This window comes from Capra hircus, chromosome 13 (genome assembly GCF_001704415.2).
Source record: "Capra hircus breed San Clemente chromosome 13, ASM170441v1, whole genome shotgun sequence".
Classification (NCBI taxonomy): domain Eukaryota; kingdom Metazoa; phylum Chordata; class Mammalia; order Artiodactyla; family Bovidae; genus Capra; species Capra hircus.
In genome coordinates, this window is record NC_030820.1 from 27,811,043 (window position 1) to 27,834,098 (window position 23,056).

General features: G+C 44.9%; 1 protein-coding gene across 1 annotated transcript in view; it reads right to left on the reverse strand.

The window, feature by feature from the left end:
- FRMD4A (FERM domain containing 4A) overlaps window positions 1-23,056 on the reverse strand; it is a 324,865-nt gene that overhangs the window by 144,356 nt on the left and 157,453 nt on the right. Inside the window, exon 4 of the mRNA XM_018057129.1 lies at window positions 8,884-8,976. Coding sequence (XP_017912618.1) covers window positions 8,884-8,976 — 93 coding nt within the window. The remainder of the gene's footprint in view (window positions 1-8,883; window positions 8,977-23,056) is intronic.

Here is a 23,056-nt window from a genome sequence, read left to right on the forward strand (position 1 = left end):
TAGCCAGTCCTAAGCCTGCTTACCGCGCCTGATCTACTCCTGCAGAAACCACAGTAACGGCTCTTGCCCACAGGTATCTCACTCCCTCTGCTTCCTGGCTGAGCCTGGGGCTTCCCCAGGTGCTTTACTCTGCTGGGAACCCTCTCCTCTTGGGAATCAACTAGCAGTCTCTCTTTTCAATGTTAGTCATTTCCTTATCTGTTGGCCCCAAGTACCTGAATAATAATAAGGCCTACACTCTAAAACAGGTTCTTCATGGGAACTTCCCTGGTGGTTTGGAGATTAAGAATCTGCCTTCCAATGCAGGGGATGCAGGTTTAACCCCTGGTTGGAAACCTAAGATCCCACATGCTTTGGGGCAACTAAGCCAGTGAACCACAACCAGAGAAACCCACATGCCATAACAAAGATCCCACGTGCTGCAACTAAGACCCAATGCAGCCAAATAAATATTTTTTCAAAAAACCTAAAACAGGTTCTTCAGCACATTTAATAGGGCTGAATCTTTTTCTTTATTCTCCCATGCTGTGCAGCTTGTGACATCTTAGTTCCCTGACCAGGCACTGAACCTAGGCCCCGGGCAGTGAAAGCACCAAGTCCTAACCACTGGACTGCCAGGGAATTCCCAGTAGGACTGAATCACAGGGCTTCTTTTTGAGTCAAAGGAAACAGGGCTCTGGGCCACAAGCAAACCTGGCTCAGTACCATGACTGATGCCACACGCAACCTGACCCAGATGATGCTAGTCTGAGGATATTTTATCAGATGGTCTGAAGTAGGAATATGTATGTGCTACGCTAGTACATGTCTGAGTGTATTCAATACTCAAGGCTCTGGAGCCTTCGGGGAGTCTGGTCCCCTTAACCTGTAGAAGCCTCAGGTGGCGGCAGACTGAACACCACTCTGCAGGATGACATCAGCTAGGGGCTCCTACAGGCCCCCTCGCTCCTCCTCTTCCCTCTCACATCCCCACTTGGCACTTGGGAATCACTGACTATTTACGGCAAGTGTTAATTAAATGGCCCAATGATTTCATTTCGTAATGAACACAAATGTCACATTTGGAAAGCTGGGTTTTGGTAGCAAAAAGGAGCGATAGTAATGAGAAGGATAATTAATACTGCTGTGAGTTTCTGCAGCCAAGTATCTCTGATGTTGAGAATTTCAACAGCGCTGAGAATCCTAACTGGGACACCCAGTTGAGATCTAGCGAGTTCTGATTAGCAGACACCTCCTTTTAGGTCCACACCATCGTCGTTGCTGCGAGTGACAGGAACCAGCACTTGCTGTCTTAATCAGCCCGGAAAGACACCAACAGGCAGGTCGTGAACTCGGCTATAATGTCCCCCCTCCCAGATGACAGCTTCCTGGCATCTCCTCTCTTTTCTTTTTCTTCTCTGTAGCTCACTTTAGTTTATTGTTTGTGAAACTCTAGGTTTGAAGAGACACATCTAATTTCTATTTATTTTCCTACAAACAGGGTCGATGACCAGAGCTCCAAGAACACTTGGCTGGAGAATACACAATAAAAGGAACACCCAGACATGGAGGAATTATCCTGAGCACAAACTCAACTCCATTAAAAAAAAAAAAAAAGAAAAAAAGAAGGGGACTTCCCTGGCAGTCCAGTGGTAAAGATTCTGTGCTTCCAATGGAGGCACCATGGGTTCAATCCCTGATCAGAGATGAGATCCCACCTGTCTCGTAGTCAAAAACAAAACAAAACAAAACGAAAAAGGACAGAGCAACTTCTTTGGGTGAGTAGGCATATTTTTCCTTCTATCTTTTCTTGAACTATTTCTTTTTTTTCGTAATTGTGCTTGGTTGTTCTGGGTCTTTGTTGCCGTGTGTGGGCTTTCTCCAGCGGTGGCAAGTAGGGGCTACTCCCCAGTTGCAGTGCACGGCTTCTCATTGTGGTGGCTTCTCTTGTTGCAGAGCAGTCTCTAGGCACATGGGCTTAGCTGCCCTGTGGCGTGTTGGGACTTCCCGGACCAGGGATCAAACGAACCAGTGTCCCCTGCACTGCAAGGCGAATTCTTAACTGCCAGACCACCAGAGAAACCCTCTTGACCTATTTATTAAGTTTGACTGGTGGTCCCTACCAGAGGGTCACTGCTCTCAATTTGGGGAGCTTGCCTCACGGCATTAAACAATGATCTTGTCATTGAATGTGATCTTTGTCAAACACTGATCCCTGGGAGGCTTGTAGAGGATGTGTGAGGCGTCAGGGGGTGGGGAGAGATGAGGCTGGAGAGGCATGCACAAGTCAGGTCACCCAGAACAAGTGAGGGCAGCCTTAGCACGATAATGCATTGGGGGTCAAACGACAATCCTAGAAAGGTGCTCAGTGACAACATAGAGAAGAAGGTGGGAGGGGCCAAGACCTGAAGCAGAGATGAACAAGGAGATTTCAGGATCAGCTGAGACTTATGAAGGTCCTAATTACAGACAGGGGCATGTACAGGGAAGGTAAAAGTGAAAATGTTAGTCACTCAGTTGTGTCTGACTCTTTGTGACCCCATGGACTGTAGCCCACCAGGCTCCTCCGTCGATGCAATTCTCCAGGTAAGAGTACTGGAGTGGGCTGTGATTCCATTCTCCAGGGTTATCTCCCTGACCCAGGGATTGAACCTAGGTCTCCTGCATTGCAGACAGATTCTTAATTATCTGAGCCACCAGGGAAGCCCATGGTAGGTAAAGGACAGAGCTATTTAAGATACATTAGATAAGAGGAATTCACAGATGAGAGGACAGAGAAGGGAACAGGTGGGAGAGAGCAGATGACATCCAGGCTGACTTTCAAGTTACTGGCTTGGGCTAAATGGGTGGTGGTGCCTGCTGCCTCTGGAGGCATCAAACAAGAAGACCAGGTTTGGGGCAGAAAGATGATGACGTTATTTGATTCAGACAGGAGAGCAGAGAAGCGCCTGTGCAATTTGGTGCCCAGAGATCTCCAGTTACCATGGGGCTGATGGGACCAGACAATGGACCCTAGAGACTGAGGGATCAGTGGGACATGGGAAAGGGGGCAGCAAGTCCACCCTTCTGAACCTCTGCTGTGAACAGAAGGGGGCATAGGAGGGGGGGCTGCAGGAGGAGGCAAGTCAGGGAGGGCATTTTCTTTTGTGAGGGTGAGAGTGCTGTGGATGTGGAGGGGAGGGGTCCGTGGAGAATAAGTGGCTTAAGATAGAGAAAAAGAGCCGAGACTGAGGGGAGTGAGCTCCCTGAGGTGGTGGGAGGTGCTGGAACTAGAAGGTTTGTGGACCTGCCAGCCTCAGATGATGGAATGAGGGGTGTATGTGTGTATGAGGGAGAGGAAGAGGGAGAAAGGGATGGAGGTGGGAGAAAGGGACCTTGGAAGTTGGAGGGTTTAATTTGTTCCCTGATCTATTCTTAAATCCTCAAACAGCATCTACATCATACAAGCCCCCTATGAATATTCATAAACCAATACCCAAACCCATCAATGATGGTGAGTACTTAGCATGGAGTTCACAAGTTAGAAAGCTGTTGACAACCCGTAGCTGAAATGATAGGCTTTTGGCTCTTAATGTCCAGCAGTGATGCAGCTCAGAATGACAAAAAGGGACCAGCTGGACAGAGGCGTTTTCTCTGTAGAATAGGAGAGAGCACAGCACAGGGCAGAATGTCTCCATACTGGAGGTCCCTGTTGTCAGGAGATGGCAGGTCCCTCTCAAGAGGGACTAATGGCGCACAGCTCTGCTTCCCTCTATAAGACTCCCCTTCCATTTGCTAAGGTGGTTTCCAATGGGGCTGCCAAGCTTCGGGACTGCAGGTTGCCACTGTCCCCACAGAGGGCGCTCTGTCCATGGTGCTGACTTGGGCAGTCCCAGAGCAGCAAGGTCAGGTCTGAGAGGGCTGCGTTTTTCACCAGCCCTCTCACCCAGTGCTGGGTGAAGTTGTCCTTTGCAGATGGACGCCAGGGCTGCAGATGAGGCCAAGCATGGAGCCCAAGATGGGTCAAGGATAGTGATCTCGACTCAGGTCCTCTGGCCCTGCCTGCACAGGGAGCAACGGTGGGCTCCCTGATTAGCAATCTTGATGTCCCTTTTCATTTGTGAGAGGGAAACTGCGTGGTGCAGGGGGCAGGGCCCCAGGATGGGAGTCAGATCTGGCTGGACAGATACAGTAACTTACTAGCCATGCTGGGGAGAGAATTTACCTAAACATCTTGGTTCCCCATCTCCTTATCTTGATTAGGAAAAACAACAGCTGCTTCAAGGACTGTTGCAAACTAATTCACCCATAGTAATGGACAGTTGCCTTCTCTCTGACCTTTTTCCTTTTTAGGTAATTACTAAGACCCTGATCTTGCTGTGGCCATTCCTGGTCATTTGATTGATGAGAGTTGTAGGGATCAAGTCCCTTTGAGGCTAAATAACGGGTCAGTGATGGCAGGTTCTCAGCCCTCCTTCCTGTCATTCTAAGGCTGTTTGCAGCTGAATGCTGCTTCACACCCTCCAAGGACGTGAAAGACAGTGAAAGTTGCTCAGTCGTGTCCAACTCTTTGCAACCCCAGGGACTCTACAGTCCATGGAATTCTCCAGGCCAGAATACTGGAGTGGGTAGCCTTTCCCTTCTCCAGGGATGTTCCCAAGCCAGGTCTCCCGCATTATAGGCGGATTCTTTACCAGTTGAGCCACCAGGGAAGCCCAAGAATACCAGAGTGGGTATCCCTTCTCCAGCGGATCTTCCTGACCCAGGAATCGAACTGGGGTCTCCTGCATTGCAGGCAGATTCTTTACCAACTGAGCTATCAGAGGGAAAAGTTTATTTCCTGGCTTAGAGGATGAAACAGAATTCTGTGAGTTCCAATTCACATTATTTATTAATATATTTGGGTCCTATTTTTAATTGGCTGAAAGGAGGAGCTAATTCTGCCTTCACTAGATGTTTTGAATATGCACTGCAGTGAAAGAATATATAAATGCCAAGGAACAAGCTATGCTGGGTGGCAGCACAAACACAGATCCTTGGTGACAAAGGGTTAAGATTTCTACTTGATGAGTTCCTAAAATCTTGGCTTAAGGCAGCCAATCTCTCCCATGGTCTCTTTTATCAGGTGGTTTTCTTCTGCCTTTATTCTCTGATATGACTGTACACATGTTATACATAATGTTTAACATAGATGTTAATGTAACATAATGTAACATAGATGTTACATAGATGTTTAAAGGAAAGGAGAGTGGCAGTGAGAGGGTGGAGAGTCAGGATGCATGGGGAATGCATGGACGATGGACACCTGGCTTCTTGCTTAGAAAGGTCAGTATGGACACAAAGAGAAAGAGCCCAGTTGGATAGGATGTCTTTCGGAGACTCTGGTATACTCCAAGGTCTGGGTCTTTTATGAAGATAATTTGTCATAACACTTCTTTGGAAAAATATAGCCTGTAGCCATCCTCAGAAAGGCATAAAGTTATAAACTGGGAATTCTTCCCAGGCTGAAAATCAAGGTAAAAGCACAGAATGCATCTCCGAGGGAGAATCTGCCTCCTCTCTGGGAGAAGACAAATGATCATAGTTTTGATCTGTGCTGTTCAGCCAGCTGCAAAGTGGGGACTCAGGGAAGTAGGGGTTCCGGGAGACACCCTCCCTGGGAGGCTGATGTAATAATTCAAGTGACAGAAGATGAGGGCCTGAGTTCAGGTAATAGAGAGGAGAGGGAAAAGCAGAGAAAGATTTTGTAAGCAGCAGCAGAGAATTAATGCCTGTAACCATCTGAGGGAAAGGAAAGGAGGACGGACTTTAAGATTTAAGCCTACTGACATTGCTGCCTTTCAAGGTAGGGGAAAGGGGCCTTGAGTCTACGAATGTGGGCAGTCTCTTGCAAGCGGCAAAAGTCAAGGGAAGAGGGCCTACTCTGGTCGTCTGGAGGTTAAAAATCCGCCTTCCAGTGCAGGAGATGCAGGTTCGATCTCTGATTAGGGAATTAAGATCCCACGTAACTCGGGGCAACTAAGCCTGTGCCACAACTAGAGAAGCTCTTGCTGCTGCTGCTGCTAAGTCACTTCAGTCGTGTCTGACTCTGTGCGACCCCACAGACTGCAGCCCACCAGGCTCCCTCGTCCCTGGGATTCTCAATGCAAGAACACTGGAGTGGGTTGCCATTTTCTTCTCCAATGCATGAAAGTGAAAAGTGAAAGTGAAGTTGCTCAGTTGTATCTGACTCTTAGTGACCTCATGGGCTGCAGCCTACCCGGCTCCTCCATCCATGGGATTTTCCAGGCAAGAGTACTGGAGTGGGTGCCATTGCCTTCTCCAAGAGAAGCTCTTGGGCCACAGCAAAGACCCAACATAGCCAAGATAAAATTTTTTTAAAAGTCAAGGGAACTGACTCTTTGAGAACCTTAAGCAGGCAACACAGGCCTGCTGAGACCTTTATTTTAGATCAATGTAGTTACATAAATTAACTAAGGTTAATTTTGAATTTATAGTCATAAGATTAAAAAAATAAAAAGGGCTTCCCTGGTGACTCAGATGGTAAAGAATCTGCCTACATTGCAGGAGACCCAGGTTTGATTCCTGGGTTTGGAAGATCCCCTGGAGAAGGGAATGGCTAACCACTCCAGTATTCTTGCCTGGGAAATCCCATGGACAGAGGATTCCATGGGGTCACAAAGAGTTGGACATGACTGATAGACTGACACTTTCACTTTCAAGACCAAAAAAAAAAAAAAAAGATTTAAGACTAAACTCTTGAATCTGGAAAGGGCAAAGAAAGGATCCTCCCCTAGAGAATCCAGAAGGAATATGATCCTGCTGCCCACAGCTTGATTTTAGCCTTATAAGATCCTTTTTGGACTTCTGATCTCTAGAACTTCTGATCTCCAGAACTGTAAGACAATAAATTGCGTTTTAGCTAAAAAAAAAAAAAAAAAAAAACCAAAAAACAAAAAAAAACCAACAACAATGATTTAAGCCTATAATAAATGTATAACAATGTCACATTTTATGTGATCACAGGAGGTCTGGGGAGGTGGGTAGGAAGATGATAAATTTGGCTTTGGACTTGTTGAGTTTGACCTCCACACGTGGCCAAGAAGTAACCAGAAATAGAAACCTGAGGCTCTCCAGAAAGACCTGCTGGTAGGATGAGCTACAGGAAGCTCTGCCTTGTGTTTCTGTGGGGTCTCCATCACTAAATGTGATTTTGGAGAGATTTTCCCAGTGAGCATTTGGGGAGATGCCTGCTTCAGCAAACCAAGAAAACACATGTCCTTGGGTCTTCAGTCAGCCTGTTCCCAGGCTGGTTGCACTGGTCTACCACAGCAGTCCTCTGTGTATCTGGTTCCAGGGAGAGACATCAGCCTGGAGAAATTTGGACGTGTTGGCACGCAGATCCTCAACTGCAAACATTGCAACCAGGCAATCTCATGCTGTCCCAAGCTTTTCTTCAAAGCTTGGTTCCCCAAACCCACAAAAACTCATCTCATAGCAAACACTTGAAAAATAGCTAATATGCAACCAGCCCAGTGTTTCTCTTCTTGACTAATGTTGGCAAAAAGACACCAAGAAGAAGGGGGGCCAGGTACATGTCAAGTGTATGGACGGGTTCCCCTCTGATTATGAGTTCATGAACTGCTTAAATGCAAGCAAGTCTCCCTTGATGCTGCCACCCCTCCTGGTGTTACTGTTCCTCTTTGCTTTATAGAATGACTTTTCCATTTATCTGAGAAAATGTAGCCCCCATTCAAGAGAATATGACACAGAAAGCAGGCTCATCAGGGATGGGAATGGTGAAGATCAGTTCTGATATGTTCCCAGCTGTTCAACAATTCAAAAAGGCATTAAAAACAAGTTTACATTTACTCCATCACCTGAAATACAGACACATGTTCCCACCTGGGAGAGGCACCTTTACCTCTGATTTTTGCCTTTCATGGTACCAGGGTGGCTTTGATTAAAACTGCATTCCTAGTTGTGTTCTTTAGGAAGAACTCAATTCTAATGCAATGGTGTTTTGCTCTTGAATTTCTATTCACATATTTTAAAGGCACTGAGTCTATGCCTTGGGTGGGAGGGTTGGTGTGCATTTTAAGACTGAAGCATTTGAACCCAAACACCTCTGCAGCTATGCAGCAGAAACAGCCTGGTGCTCAACAGACAGGGTACTCAGCTGCTGGATCTGGGGGCTCAGATTCTGGATCTGTTTCACATGATTTGCATCAATACTTTGCCCTTGAACCCCTGACGTGATCCCCCCTCTGGCTTCACACAACCTTTTGCAAGCCCAAGTGGTAAGTCTGGTTGATTTCATTAGATTGTTGCAAACATTAAATGTGAGAAGCATATAGTTCTCTGCAGTCACAAAATAAAAATTCTTACACTAAATTAATGGACAGAAAATTCCTACTGTTTCTGAAATATTATTATACCTTAGCTTCCCATACTGGGAAATGCATTTATCTGTGGTTTGTTGCTGGGTTGCACCTATTCCTATCTGGGATAAAGCACACAAGTTTCAAGAAGCCAAGCGGCACTGGCGACAGAAAGAAAGAATACACAGACTTTTGTTATGTGGCTTCAAACACCAACAAAGGAATCCACAGGTTTGTGTTATTCTCAGAGACTCAGCTTCCTTTGAGATATATGCCCTCTTCCCCTTTCCCCCACCCAAAAAGCAAAACCAAAAAGGTTTTACCTTCATTCCACACAAGCATCCTAGTGCCAGAGCAAAAACATGTACGTCCAAGCCTTACACACTCACGCCCTGTGTTTACACGGAACTCTATACCATGACCTCTACTCCTGGCAGCGAACCAAGATAAACCTGAGTTCCCTTTTCTTTGTTTGCTCTACCCTCCTGAGCTTTTCTGACAAAAGGGAAAAAAAAGCAAAAGGGTGGATACCCAATGTTCATACCTGACACAAAAGTATAAAACCACTGGTCCCGACTTTTTGGGGAAGTCATGTTCCAAGACTCTTCGATCTAGCTGAAGCCAGTTCAAGTGTCCCCTGTGGAAAAGAGAGACCAGTGGATTAGACCTTTGGGTTTTGCCAAAGTTTCTTGGGATGAATTTCTATGTCTGCATATACGGTACATGCTGGAGCACAGATAAATGCGGACCTCTGCTTCACTCTTAAGTTCTAGTAATTTGCAGACACCAAAGGAAACATCGGAGAAACACTGCATCAGGAGGAGATACCATGTAACAGTCAAAGCTGGGGATTTGAGACCCGCAGTCCATTTCCTCCATGGCACTGAAATGAAAAGGCAATCATTCTTTTTTTTGTCCTGAATTCCCTGACCACCACAGGGAAGAATGACAGTCTTTTCTGTCTGAAGGCCTCCAAACACACTTTAGAAACATGTTAGCAATCTTCACCATATCATGCTGGAAGCAGATGGGGTACAAAGTGAATCAGAGACAATTTCTTTAAAAATGAAGCATACACCTAGCACAGGACCCAGCCTCTCCACTCCTAGGAATTTACCCAAGAGAAATAAAAGCAGACATCCATACAATGACTTTCACACACAGATGTTCATGTTATTTGTAATAGCTCGAAACTTGAAACAACCCCAATGTTGATCACAGGGGAATGGACCAATTACGATATAGCAAGGAATACTATCCTGTAACAAAGACAATGAGCTATTAATACAAACAGCAACAAAGATGAATCTCAAAATAATTATCCTGAGTGGGAGAAGCCAGACAAACAGAGTACAGATTGTATGATACCATTTATAGAAAACTCTAGAAAGTTCAAACTAATCTGCGGTGACAGAAAGCAGATTGGTGGTTGCCAGGGGTGTGTGATGGGGGGACGGTGTGTGTGTGTGTGGTGGGGGACGAGCAAACCTTTGGGTGTGATGGAGATGTTCATTATCTTGAAAGTGGTGATGGTTTCTTGAGTGCAGACATATCAACACTTAGGGAATTGTAAACTTTAATTGTGTAGTTTACTGCGTGTCAATTTTATCTCATTAAAGCTATTTTAAACAGTGAACCATGGAAGTACTTGATGATATGCAAATGGGGTCACTTCTGCATTTATTTCTTCCTTCCCTTCCTCCCTCCATAAATATTAATTGATCATCTTCTCCAGATAAGGGTCTGGAGATGTAGCAGTAAGCAAAATTGACACAGTCCCTTTACCCCTGATGCTTATATTCTTGTGAGGAGACAGGAACTCGGCAATTATTTTCACGATTAATTCTGCAATTACTAATAGTATTAGGACCTGTAAGGACCTGATCTAGTCTTGGGGTCCAAGAAATGCTGCTTGGTGTTTGATTGAAATTTGAAGAATGATGGGAGGAAAGCAAAGAGGAAGAGGAAATAACATTCCAAGCAGCAAGGCCAGCATGTGCAAAGGCCCTGAGGTGGGGAGAAAAACCTGGCACCGTGGTATCATGTGAACAGAAAGGGATGAGGCTGGAGAGTGGGGACCAGGGTCTTGGTGACAAGTTGAGGAGCTTGGTCTTTGAAGAGCAAGACAGAATCACAGAACAAGGATGAGCAAAGGGATCCACCTTGTCCCTTTCCTCTCCTCTCCTTCCCCAGTCTCAGCCCGTCATTCAGAAGGGTTCAGAGTCCTTTCACCTCTGTGACTCAGTAAGCCCAGCTGAACAGACACTATTGCACAACATTTCTTTAGGGGCTGATGCTGTGTAACACTGGTGTTTATAACGTATACACCCATGTGAAAGGCTGTGCTTACTGAACAAAAGCTGTTGCATCACTGTATTAAAAGGTTTGCTCCTCCAAGCCTCCAAATAATGAAAGCTGGAGGCTTTCCACCTCCATTTTAAGATGTCTTTCAGACCGCACCTTCTGCACACAAAAATAAACACACCCCTCTTTCAACTAAGCCCAAGCCCATGGCTCCAGAGATGAAGGTGAGGGCTGCCTCAAAAGAGTGTCTGTTGGAGGAACTCTGGCCTCTTTTTCCTCCAGGAATTTTCATCTAGACATAACATTTTTTTAAAATTAACTTTATCTTTCATGTTTAAAGCAGTTTCTCAATTCTGAGTATAAGGGTTAAAAAAAAATAGAAAAAAGTTCTCTGTGCAAAACAATTGGACCAACATCTTCCAGAAAGGCAGGATAAACTTTTGTTCGAAAGAACAAGGGGTCTGGAAACAGAAGGCCTCAAGCCCACCACTGTCTCTGGTCAGACCTGAAATGTTGGCAATGCCCAATGGGGCTCATGTTGTTTTAAACCTCTGTGCCTTAACTCATGCTGTTCCCTCTGCCTAGAACGCCCTTCTTCCTCTCCAGTGCCCAGTGAAGTCTGGCCCATCCTTCATGACACAGCTCTCCTGTGTCTCCTCTGCGAAGCCTTCCCAGGTACCCCTTCCTCACACCACACACCAGCCTGGGCTGCGGGTCCTCCTCTGGATGCTCACAGCACCCATCCTGGGCACAGCTCTGTGGCTGCCCTTCCCAAAGTCCATGCAACTTACTCTGTGTACACACTTTTCCTCAACAGACTTTCTACATACAAAAAACACAGAGAGATCTACTCCCTCAGGTAACAGCATGTGCATTTTTGATTAACTGGAAGGTAAGACAAACAGACCTCATTATCAAGGTGTAATAACCCACAGTCTCCCCCCACCCCCACTTTGGCCTCTGAAAATGTCCAACGTCTTCCAGGATCCTCTCTTTGTGCTCAGCCTCCTGCAAACATGTCATATGCATGCTCACCCCAGGACTTCGATCATTTGGTTTCTCCTCCTTGGAACATTCTCTCTATCTTTTTTATCTGAATGCTAGCCACTGTTTAAGGTTGAGTTCAAATCTTACTTTTAGTGAAGTCTTCTGATTGCCTAAGTCTGGGTTTTCTTTCCAATGTCTCCAGAGCTTTTGGTTTGTGTCATCTGCAAGGCATTTAGCATAGCCTAGTGCAATTAGCTATTTAAAAAATAGGACCTGTTTCTACAGCTCACTTATGATTTCAACATTAAAACAGAATCATCCCTAGAACACAGCATAGCACTTGGCAAATATTATGGACGCCAAAGTACTTGCTTACTGGTTAGATGACTACCTCTGAAAGAAGCTGAGGTGTGCCCTGATCTCAACTCATAAAAGTGACTGAGTGACAACACTGAGAGGTCAATGCCACTGGAGGGAAAGTTCAATGTTCCTCATGGTTTCCTAGAAATGAGAGGCACCCACCCCATGCAGGGTCATGAGAAGAAGCTCCCGTGTTGTTCAGAAAGGAATAAGGGGAGGACACAGGAAGAGACTTCACTGGGGTTTTCATGGAAAAGGCATGGGGGACAGCTTAGGACTGGCTAGCCTGAACAGTGCTGGTGGACCCTGAGTCTTCAGAGCTATCCCTGGTTCTCTGGTAACTGGCTCTGGGGTGATTAAGGATGGGAGGGGGAGTACTGGCTTGGGGTTTGGGAGTTACTTAAAGGAGGTGGTTCAGAGTGTGGCCTCAGGGTCACAGAAGTTTGGCTGTTAGTTTGGGATGGAATGGAAACAACTTTAGCTGTTAGTCTGGCCCTGTAATTAATGATCCCAAACAAATACAGAATCTGTAAAAACAGAACAGAAATTCATCCAATGACCGTGCAGATTTAAATTTTAATCTTTTGCCTTGCAATAACTCCTGATAAAGAGTCTGCTGAGACTAACCTTTTCCAGAATCTTGCAAGAGAGAGACCAGAATGGTGCACAGCAGTTTTCCTATGGTCCCAAACGCAAGGAATCAGGAGGAATCGAGATGGAATGTTCTACCTGTGCCCTGAGGATCCATCAATGGGTCAGGCTTGAGAAATTCTCATTCCACCCAAGGGCACAACATTTCTAACCACTCAGAGCACTGGGGATTTGACCTGGGGGCCATAATTCACTTGGTGGAGAACCTGAAAGTGGGAACCCTTTGAAGAAATACAGACCATGTTACTAGGGTACCACTCTCCAGGGTTTGCTCCTTGCCCATTTTCTTCATCCATGTTAATGGAGAACAAACAGGTAGATGGATCCCACTTCCCTAGGTAATTTCATTACCCACACTAAACTTTTTAAAAGAACATTATAGGGATGAATTCCTTGGTTTCCAGCCATTTATTAGTTCAGTTCAGTTCAGCTCAGTTGTGTCCAACTCTTTGCGACCCCGTGAATCGCAGCACGCCAGGCCTCCCTGTCCATCACCAACTCCCAGAGTTCACTCAGACTCACGTCCGTCGAGTCCGTGATGCCATCCAGCCATCTCATCCTCTGTTGTCCCCTTCTCCTCCTGCCCCCAATCCCTCCCAGCATCAGAGTCCTTTCCAATGAGTCAACTCTTTGCATAAGGTGGCCAAAGTGCTGGAGTTTCAGCTTTAGCATCATTCCTTCCAAAGAAATCCCAGGGCTGATCTCCTTAAGGATGGACTGGTTGGATCTCCTTGCAGTCCAAGGGACTCTCAAGAGTCTTCTCCAACACCACACTTCAAAAGCATCAATTATTAGTTCAGCATTGATCAAACCATGAAATGACTAGATTAAGAAAATGGTCAAAAAGGAGAAAGAACAAGGAGGCCAGAATTCCCCAGTAACTGAATAGTTGGCCTTGGAGGGAAAATGAACTTCCTCCCCCTACTTCCTCTACTCAGATTCCTCAACCCAGTTCTGCAAGGAATGACAGCACACACACACACACACACACACACACACACACACACACACACACACACACGGTTCTGAAATGCTCTAGGAGGGCTCTTCCTGCACCTGGAGTCCCGCGACCCCTCCACTTCATGTGCCTGTAAAATCTCTCCACTACAAAGGTGCTACAAAAGGAAAGACTGAAGCACCAGAACCCACCCTGGGTCCCTGAGGATAACTGCCCAGTATCTGGGCAAAAGGTAAGGGATGGATGAAAAAGGACTGGAAATCCCATTTCTGAGACCACCACTTTCCATGCATTAAAATATTTTCTGCTGATTGCATTGGGTTCAGGGTCATATTTCCTACACCCAACAATATCAAGGATAAGGATTCCTCACTGGCCATGATTTTTTTTTCCCTTATGTAACACCTCTCATTCCCAACATCAGGTCTCTTCCTCAAACTTTCTGTTTCTTTTCTTTAACCTTAGGTAGGATGGGAAGCAAAGAGTAAAAGAAGCATTTTCTCTATATAGTTTAACTAAGAGATGCCTGATAGCTTGGGTTTCATTATCTCATTGATTTTTCATTTGAGAATTCGTATCAGTACATTGGCCTATAATAAAACAACAACAACAAAAAAAGTCCCAGCAGATGCTCATGGTATTTTGGTTATTGCTTGACTGATAACTATCTTTAAAGCTGAGTAAGATAACACCTATTTGGTTTATGGCAGCAATAGGTCAAACTGTTGGGTCAGTAATAAATATGCAATTACTTCGAGGCAACAGAAATTGGATGCATTTATTTAACAGATTGCTTTTAGCTTCTCCATACAATACAAATAGATTTCTGGTTCACACAATGGCACCTTCAATAGAGAAGGCCTTAAAGGGAGCTTTGTTTATAGAGAATCACTGGGGTAGGGGTGTATGATAAGTCTATCTGAACCCAACAGTCTTGAACCCCAGGGGAGAATGAAACTTGGTGCCTTTTAGAGGTTTTTATTGTAGACAACTGATTCTTAGGGAATGCGCTTCCAAAAAATGTCAAAGCAAGAAGGTGAAGTTCTTTCAGATGTCACTAGATGGAGAGGCTAGGTTTGAAGTTCTTCAAAAGAAGATTTCTGCTCTTCATTCAGTCCAGTGTCTTAGGGTCAGAAGTACGTATGCTCAGCAAGGACAGCGAGGAATACTGGTGTAGCTAGACTCTCTCAAAGAGTGGCTTTCAAGTGTGTGTGTGTGTGTGTGCGTGTGTGTGTGTGTCTACAAGAGAAACACACACACACAGATGAAGTTTAAGAGAAGGAACATATAGGGAGGAGACTGGATGACTAAATCATGGGCTATTTTGTCCATCTGAATTTATGCCTTTAATTTTTTTATTACACACAGAGGGATTGTTTGGTCTACAATGTCCTCTGAAGGCTACTCAAAATTTTCTTTTCTAGCATCTCCTACCTATATCTTAAATATTTACTGCCGAAACTAAAAATACAAGCTCTCACAGGCCAGTTACTTCTGTATCTCCAGGCTCAGTAGTGGAAGCTAAAGAAACATTTGCTGAGAAGCGAATACACTGGCTTTAGATAAGCCCCATAGATCAATATTGTTGTTGGTTCCACGACTGCCCTCCACGTCTGGACACTGCTCCTGCCGTAACTACACAATCTTTGTATCCATTGAGAATTCACCTAGGCCGGGCCCAGGCTCCCCTGTACCACCGGGCTTTGGGATGAAAAGGTCACGAGAAAGATTGGATTCCTAAGACCCCTTCTGGTTGCCTCATTCTTTTTTCTCTTAGCTGCACACAGGAAGAGTTCTGCTAAAGCCCTTTTCTGGTTCCTGAACAGAAGGTTCTGTTGTTTGCCACGGCGTCTGAAGGTCTCAGCGGGCTGTCTCTGAGGGGGTAATGAACGCTGAATGCCGTGTTCCCAGAAGCAGCTATTACAACCCGGGCACCGAGGTTGTAGCCATTGATTTTCTCCTCGGTCGCACAGTACAAGGCATTTAATGAATGGAAATCCCAAACCTATTTCCAAATAAATTACATTCCCAGGGCTGCAACTTGTGGTGGTTTCTTCTGCAATTGGAAAACTGCTTTTCTGCTTTTTTAAATTGCACATCCGCTTGTGACTGGGGATGCTCATCGACTCGGCCCTTTTCACATGTCTCGGTCCATGCTGGTCCTGGTTCTAGTGTAGGGACACAGGACTCAAAGGTGCTGCTAAACCGAGGGTTCTCCTCGTTGTCCTGGCATTGGGTATATGGATGCAATTCCAGTGGGCATTTAATTATCCAGATAAATCACACTCCCTTATCAGTACCTATCCACGGCTCAATTAATTAAGACACAGCATGTTGTTTTTTTAAAAAATCCTTAATCGGTTCTTCAACTTAGATTCCGGCTTCAGAGTGCCTGTGAACCTTCTAAAATTTAAGCACTAATTATTCTGTGTGTAAACAATTGTGGGGGTGAGGGAATGTAACTTCTTAAATTTCACAGGGGTCTGTGATTAAATAAGAGGTTAAGAACTATTCATTTTCCTAATTGGTACGTGAGAATATATTGGAACTGTACATGGCTTTGAAAATGTGCAACAGTGGCTTAACTGAGTTTCGTATCTTTCTCCTTCAACTTTCTAAATACTTCTCAATGTGTTCTTACACAGATACTCATTTACAGCATTTGACAAAGAATCCTTAAAATTTATGACAGGAAATTAAAATTTAAATTTAAATATGTTACAATTACTCATGACTTCACCTTGAGGGGTATTTGACCATTTCTGCTAAATAGCCTAAAAGCTACTCAGTTGTTGCTGTTGATGGTGGGATCCTCTGTCAACTTTTTTATTTTAAAAATGGAAAACTTGGGTGTTACAGGTGTTTGCCTATGCCAATATTCCATAATAACCTAAATGGGAAAAGAATTTGAAAAAGAATAGATATATTTATGTGTATATAACTGAATTACTTTGCTGTACCCCTATACATTGTAAATCAACTATAGTCCAATATAAAATAAATCAACTAAAGTCCAATATAAAATAAAAAATTTTTAAATTAAAAACTTGGGTGCTATCCATGTTTGCCTAGGTCCAAACTCACTGAACTGTACACTTTAAGTATGTGCTGTGCTTGCTTAGCTGTGCTCCACTCTTTGTGATGCTTGATATTGTAGCCTGCCAGGCTCCTCTGTCTGTGGGATTTTTCTGGCAAGAATACTGGAGTGGGTTGCCATTTGCCTCCTCCAGGGGCTCTTCCTGACCCAGGGGTCAAACCCGAGTCTCCTGTGGCTCCTGCACTGCAGGCAGATTCTTTACCTTCTGAGCCACGGGGGAAACCTTAAATATGTGCAGTTTTGTATGTCAACTTGACCTCAATAAATTTTTTTTAAAAATAGAAACCCAAACAGAGGAAAAATTATGACTGAAAATAGATCAGATAACTAAAAATAGGGCTTTACGGATTTAAATTATACCATCAGAACCATGACCTCTGGAAAAAAAAAAATCAGCCCAGGTGTTGAAACAGCAGTGGGAATATTTCAAAAATAACATACAAAAATAACTTTCCTTAAATGATGAATGATAGTGTTTGATAAATGAAAATCTCGGTTACTCTATTTACACTGTAGGAAACACAAAATCTGAAGTTCTGAGTGGGTTCTAAACAGGTTTCCCAAATCTGGAATGGGGAAGAGTTTACAACTTTGCAGGCTCGTGGCATGGGTCCTGATGGGCCCCAAACATTCAAAGTTAGAATGAACTCAGCTTCTCTTCCTGGATCTGGAGGGAGGGGGCAGAGACAACTTACACCAGCATCCCTCTGCTCTACGACAGCGGTTTTCAAACTGGCTACACACAAGAATCACCTGGACAGCTTTCAAAAATCCTCATGCTTGGGCGACACCCCAACCAATTAAATCAGAATTCTGGGGGTAGGGCCCAGACACTGGCATTTTATAAAGAGTCCAAGGTGAATCCAATGTGGAGTCAAGGTTGAGGACCATGTCAGTAGCAAAACATTAATTATTTTAAGGTCCAATTTATACTAGGACTTCCCTGGTGGCACAGTGGATGAGAATCTGCCTGGCGACACAGGCAACACGGGTTTGGTTCCTGATCCAGGAAGATTCCAAATGCCATGGAACAACTACACCCAAACACTGCAACTACTGAGCCGTGTGCTGCAACTACGGAGCCCGTGTGCCTGGAGCCTGTGCTCCAAAACATGAGAAGCCACCTCAAGGAGACACCTGAGCACAGAAACGAAAAGCGTAGCCCCCGCTTGCTGCAACGAAAGACTGCATGTGGCAATGAAAACCCAGCACAAACAAAAATACATAAATAAAATCATATTTTAAAAAAACCTACACTAGGCTCTTACTTGGCTTCAGAACATTTTAAAGACTGCTAAAAGGACAAAGCTAGTGGAGGTGATGGAATTCCAGTGGAGCTGTTTCAAATCCTGAAAGATGATGCTGTGAAAGTGCTGCACTCAATATGTCAGCAAATTTGGAAAACTCAGCAGTGGCTTCAGGACTGGAAAAGGTCAGTTTTCATTTCAATCCGAAACAAAGGCAATGCCAAAGAATGCTCAAACTATCGCACAATTGCACTCAGCTCACACGCTAGTAAAGTAATGCTCAAAATTCTCCAAGCCAAGCTTCAGCAATACACGAACCATGAACTTCCAGATGTTCAAGCTGGTTTTAGAAAAGGCAGAGGAACCAGAGATCAAATTGCCAACATCTGCTGGATCATGGAAAAAGCAAGAGAGTTCCAGAAAAACATCTATTTCTGCTTTATTGACTAGGCCAAAGCCTTTGATTGTGTGGATCACAATAAACTGGGGAAAATTCTGAAAGAGATGGGAATACCAGACCACCTGACCTGCCTCTTGAGAAACCTATATGCAGGTCAGTAAACAACAGTTAGAACTGGACATGGAACAACAGACTGGCTCCAAATAGGAAAAGGAGTACGTCAAGGCTGTATATTGTCACCCTGCTTATTTAACTTATAGGCAGAGTACATCATGAGAAATGTGGGCTGGAAGAAGCACAAGCTGGAATTAAGATTGCCAGGAGAAATATCAATAACCTCAGATATGCAGATGACACCACCCTTATGGCAGAAAGTGAAGAGGAACTAAAGAGCCTCTTGATGAGAGTGAAAGAGGAGAGTGAAAAAGTTGGCTTAAAGCTCAACATTCAGAAAACTAAGATCATGGCATCTGGTCCCATCACTTCATGGCAAATAGATGTGGAAACAGTGTCAGACTTTATTTTTTTGGGCTCCAAAATCACTGCAGATGGTGACTGCAGCCATGAAGTTAAAAGACGCTTACTCCTCGGAAGAAAAGTTATGATCAACCTAGATAGCATATGGAAAAGCAGAGACATTACTTTGCCAACAAAGGTCTGTCTAGTCAAGGCTATGGTTTTTCCAGTGGTCATGTATGGATGTGAGAGTTGGACTGTGAAGAAAGCTGAGTGCCAAAGAACTGATGCTTTTGAACTGTGGTGTTGGAGAAGACTCTTGAGAGTCCCTTGGACTGCAAGGAGATCCAACCAGTCCATTCTGAAGGAGATCAGCCCTGGCATTTCTTTGGAGGGAATGATGCTGAAGCTGAAACTCCAGTACTTTGGTCACCTCATGCGAAGAGTTGACTCATTGGAAAATACTCTGATGCTGGGAGGGATTGGGGGCAGGAGGAGAAGGGGACAACACAGGATGAGATGGCTGGATGGCATCATGGACTTGATGGACGTGAGTCTGAGTGAACTTCGGGAGTTGGTGATGGACAGGGAGGCCTGGCGTGCTGCGATTCATGGGGTTGCAAAGAGTCGGAGATGACTGAGCGACTGAACTGAACTGAACTGAAAATGTCATAGTTTTCATGGATCACCACACTTCAGATATTCATTGATAACTATCTATGGACACCTCAGAGATAAACTGTGTGATTGCTTCCAGACCACCAAAAATAAAGTGAGTGTCACAAAAATGAGAGTCACATGGATTTTTTGGTTTCCCAGTACATATAAAAGTTATGTTTACACTATACAGTAGTCTATTAACTCCGCAGTAGCATTGTCTAAGAAAACAAGGTACATACTTTAATTAAATATACTTCATGGCTAAAAAATGCTAACACTCATCTGAGCCTTCTGTGAGTTGTAATCTTTTTTACAAGAGTAACATCAAAGATCACCGATCACAGAAAACCATAAAAAAATACAGTAAAAATGAAAAAGTTTGAAGTATTGTGAGAATTACCAGACCATATGACACAGAGACACAAGATGAGCGAATGCTGTTGGAAAAATGGCACTGACTGACTTGCTCAATGAAGGGTTACCACACAAACCTTCAGTCTGTAAAAAACACAGTATCTGTGAAGTGCAATAAAAGAAACCATAAAAAAACAAAGTGCGCCTGTATATCTTTTTATTTGTGCTGAGTTATTAAAAATAAAAGGGGCTAAACGCACATGAATCCGGAAATAGAAAAAGACATTCAGTGGGAAAAGTGGTGAAATTTGAATACAGTCTGTAGTTCAGTTACTAACAGTATCAATACCAAGGCTGATGTCTTAGTTTTGATACTTATCACATGGTATTTATGAGATCCACATTAGGGGAAGCTGGGTAAGGGGACATGAGAACTCTCTACTATCTGTGCAGCTTTTCTGTATAACCAATTATTTCTACATAAAAATTTTAAAAATTGAATTTAAAAAACAGAAGATAGACCTAGTACTAATCCTGCATTGATTAACTAACAATAGGAAATATCCCTGGACACAGAGTCTGGTACTGTGGCCTTGGATGCTATTAATGAATGCAAGTTAGGGGTGAAAGGAACTTAGGGAATCTTCCAGTTTCATCTACATTCTGTTTCATATTTCTTTTCTCCATGCCCATCCGGATCCCACAAAATGTCATCAACAGCAGTTCACACTGAAAGACTCACTGACTATACACGAGTCACATATTGTACTATTAGGAATTATAACACTGCTGGCAATTCCTAACACTAGTGCAGTATTTTATAGCTTATAGCATTTTTTTCTTCTTTTTTTCTGGCTGCACCATGCAGCATGAGGGACCTTAAGTTCCCTAACAAGGGATGGAACTGCCCCCTGCACTGGGAGAGTGGAGTCTTAACCACTGAACTGGCTGGGAAGTTCCTACAGCACTTTCTAAGTCTTGTTTCGATCTGAATTAAGAAAAAGGCAAATGCATGGGGTATGCCATGGATTGCAATAAAGGAAAGAAAATGCAGAAAGTTCAACTGCATTTTATTATTAAATACACAGTGTAGTACCTGCGGAAATCACACACACACAAACACACAATACACACGCAAAATTTGAAAATCCAATTATTAAATGATCTGGCATTACTGTCTAGCAGTGCCCAGAGTGAGAGCAGAGGCGGGATACAGGACAAGGATAATGGTTACCAACATATTATCACCACCCTAGATACTTCCCTGGTGGCTCAGATGGTAAAGAATCTACCTGCAATGTGGGAGACCTGGGTTCGATCCCTAGGTCAGGAAGATCCCTTGGCAACTCACTCCAGTATTCTTGCCTGGAGAATTCCACGGACAGAGGAGCCTGGCGGGCTACAATCCATGGAGTCACAAAGAGTCGTACATGACTGAGCAACTAAGCACCCTGCACAGACCAAGCCTCACCCACAGGCACCATTCTTTGGTCACAGCTTTCATTCATTCCTCTCCCACCAAGAAAAGGAGAAAAGGTCAGATGACCAAAGAGGCCATGAGCCAACGCCCTGGCCCCAGGTGTGGTCAGCCCTTGACTGACAATGCCCTGAGTCACAGCCACCCCTGCCTTCCCTTTGTTCTGTCTCTTCATCCTGGTCTCTTGGAGGCTGGTTCCTGGTTTCCTGGGGGTCCCTGATACTCACTGTCCCACGGTGAGTCAGGCCCATCTGCCATCTCTTTTCCAGGAACTGTCTGCCAGCTGCAAAGTCTTGTCCACCAATCTCGGCTGGCTGTTTACCACTTCTACAATTGCCAGAGGAGCCCTCCCACCCACACCCAAGTGAGGAGGTTGGTGGTGGCCACTTTTCCTCTGGACGGTGCCAGACGATGGTTCATATCCTCCTTATCACCCCCACCCTCCCCAACAGGGCTCTCCAGCTGCCAGTTCACAGTCCAGGGAGAGGGACCCTTCCCTGCAGCCTGTGTGCCTCCGGCCTGCGTGCCTCCAGGCTGCGTGCACGTGTACACACACAGACAAAGGCACACACACACACACACACACACACACACACACACACACACTCCCCACCAGCCCAGGGAGCCAGGAGAGTCAAGACCTGGAACAGACAGACATATACACACACACAGGCACACACACACTTTCCCCACTGGCCCAGGGAGCTTGGGGCAGACAGGCTCCATTTGATGGGACAGGTGGGTGGTGCTGTGTGGTTTTCCTGCTTTCATCTCTCCTGGGAGCAGAGCGACTTTCTCCCTGACGTTCATTTCTTCCTGGCTGGTGCCATTAGGGCTGTGATTTGAAACCTTCGGCAGGTATATTTTTTCCTCCTGGGCCCAGGACGATAAGCTCATTCTCTGACTCGTTTATCCAAAAGGGAAGTCGAATTGGGACCCATCTTGAGTTCACTGGCTCTCTGAGAAGAGGAAATGTACTTGGGAAATGTGAACAATGGGATATGATGAATTGAAACTGTGGTTTCCTTCTAATTAGTGAAAAATGTCTGAGTATCAGTTGAGAGGGTTACAGTGGTTTTTAGGAGAAAGGGTAGAAAATAACTACATTCATGAAAGTGGTTATTCTCCATGTATATTTGTACATTTGTCTTAAAGCATTTTTTAAAATTACTCTGCTGGCTCTTTCCCATCACAGCCGTCCAGGTCACAGCCCTGTTTACGAGGTCCCACCCACAGGCACAGCGATCCTTCTATACCAGGAGCAAGCAGTCCTGCCTCCCTTCTGGCTCGGTTCTCCGAGGCTCCAGGGCCAGGGGCAGCCTGTTCCTCCCGACTTTCTGGAGCCAGGTGTGACTCTGCCCCCAGTACTGCTCACACTGCCACCTGAAAGGTTGCTAATTTAGAGTGTTGATAATCTGCCCAGTTTGCCCCAGACAGTCCCAACTTTCACCCTCTTTTACCCACAGGGTCCTGATATGGATGATAAATGCTGCGGCCGTCCCATCCATCTGCAGCTCCCAGAGGGTCCTCGCACATACACACCTGATCATCTCTCCCACTGACCGATGTGGATGCCCACAGTCCTTGCTCCTGAGCCCAGCCTGCTTCAGTGGGACCTGCCTCCCTGAGCTGGCTTGTCCAGATGCTAGCCTAACCCTAATCTATTAATGTTTTAGGACATCATCTCTGTAATTCTAAGGATCTGGAGGAGCATGTGTGCAAGTGTGTAGTGTACGCACAGAGGAGGAAGAACTGTAAAACATTTG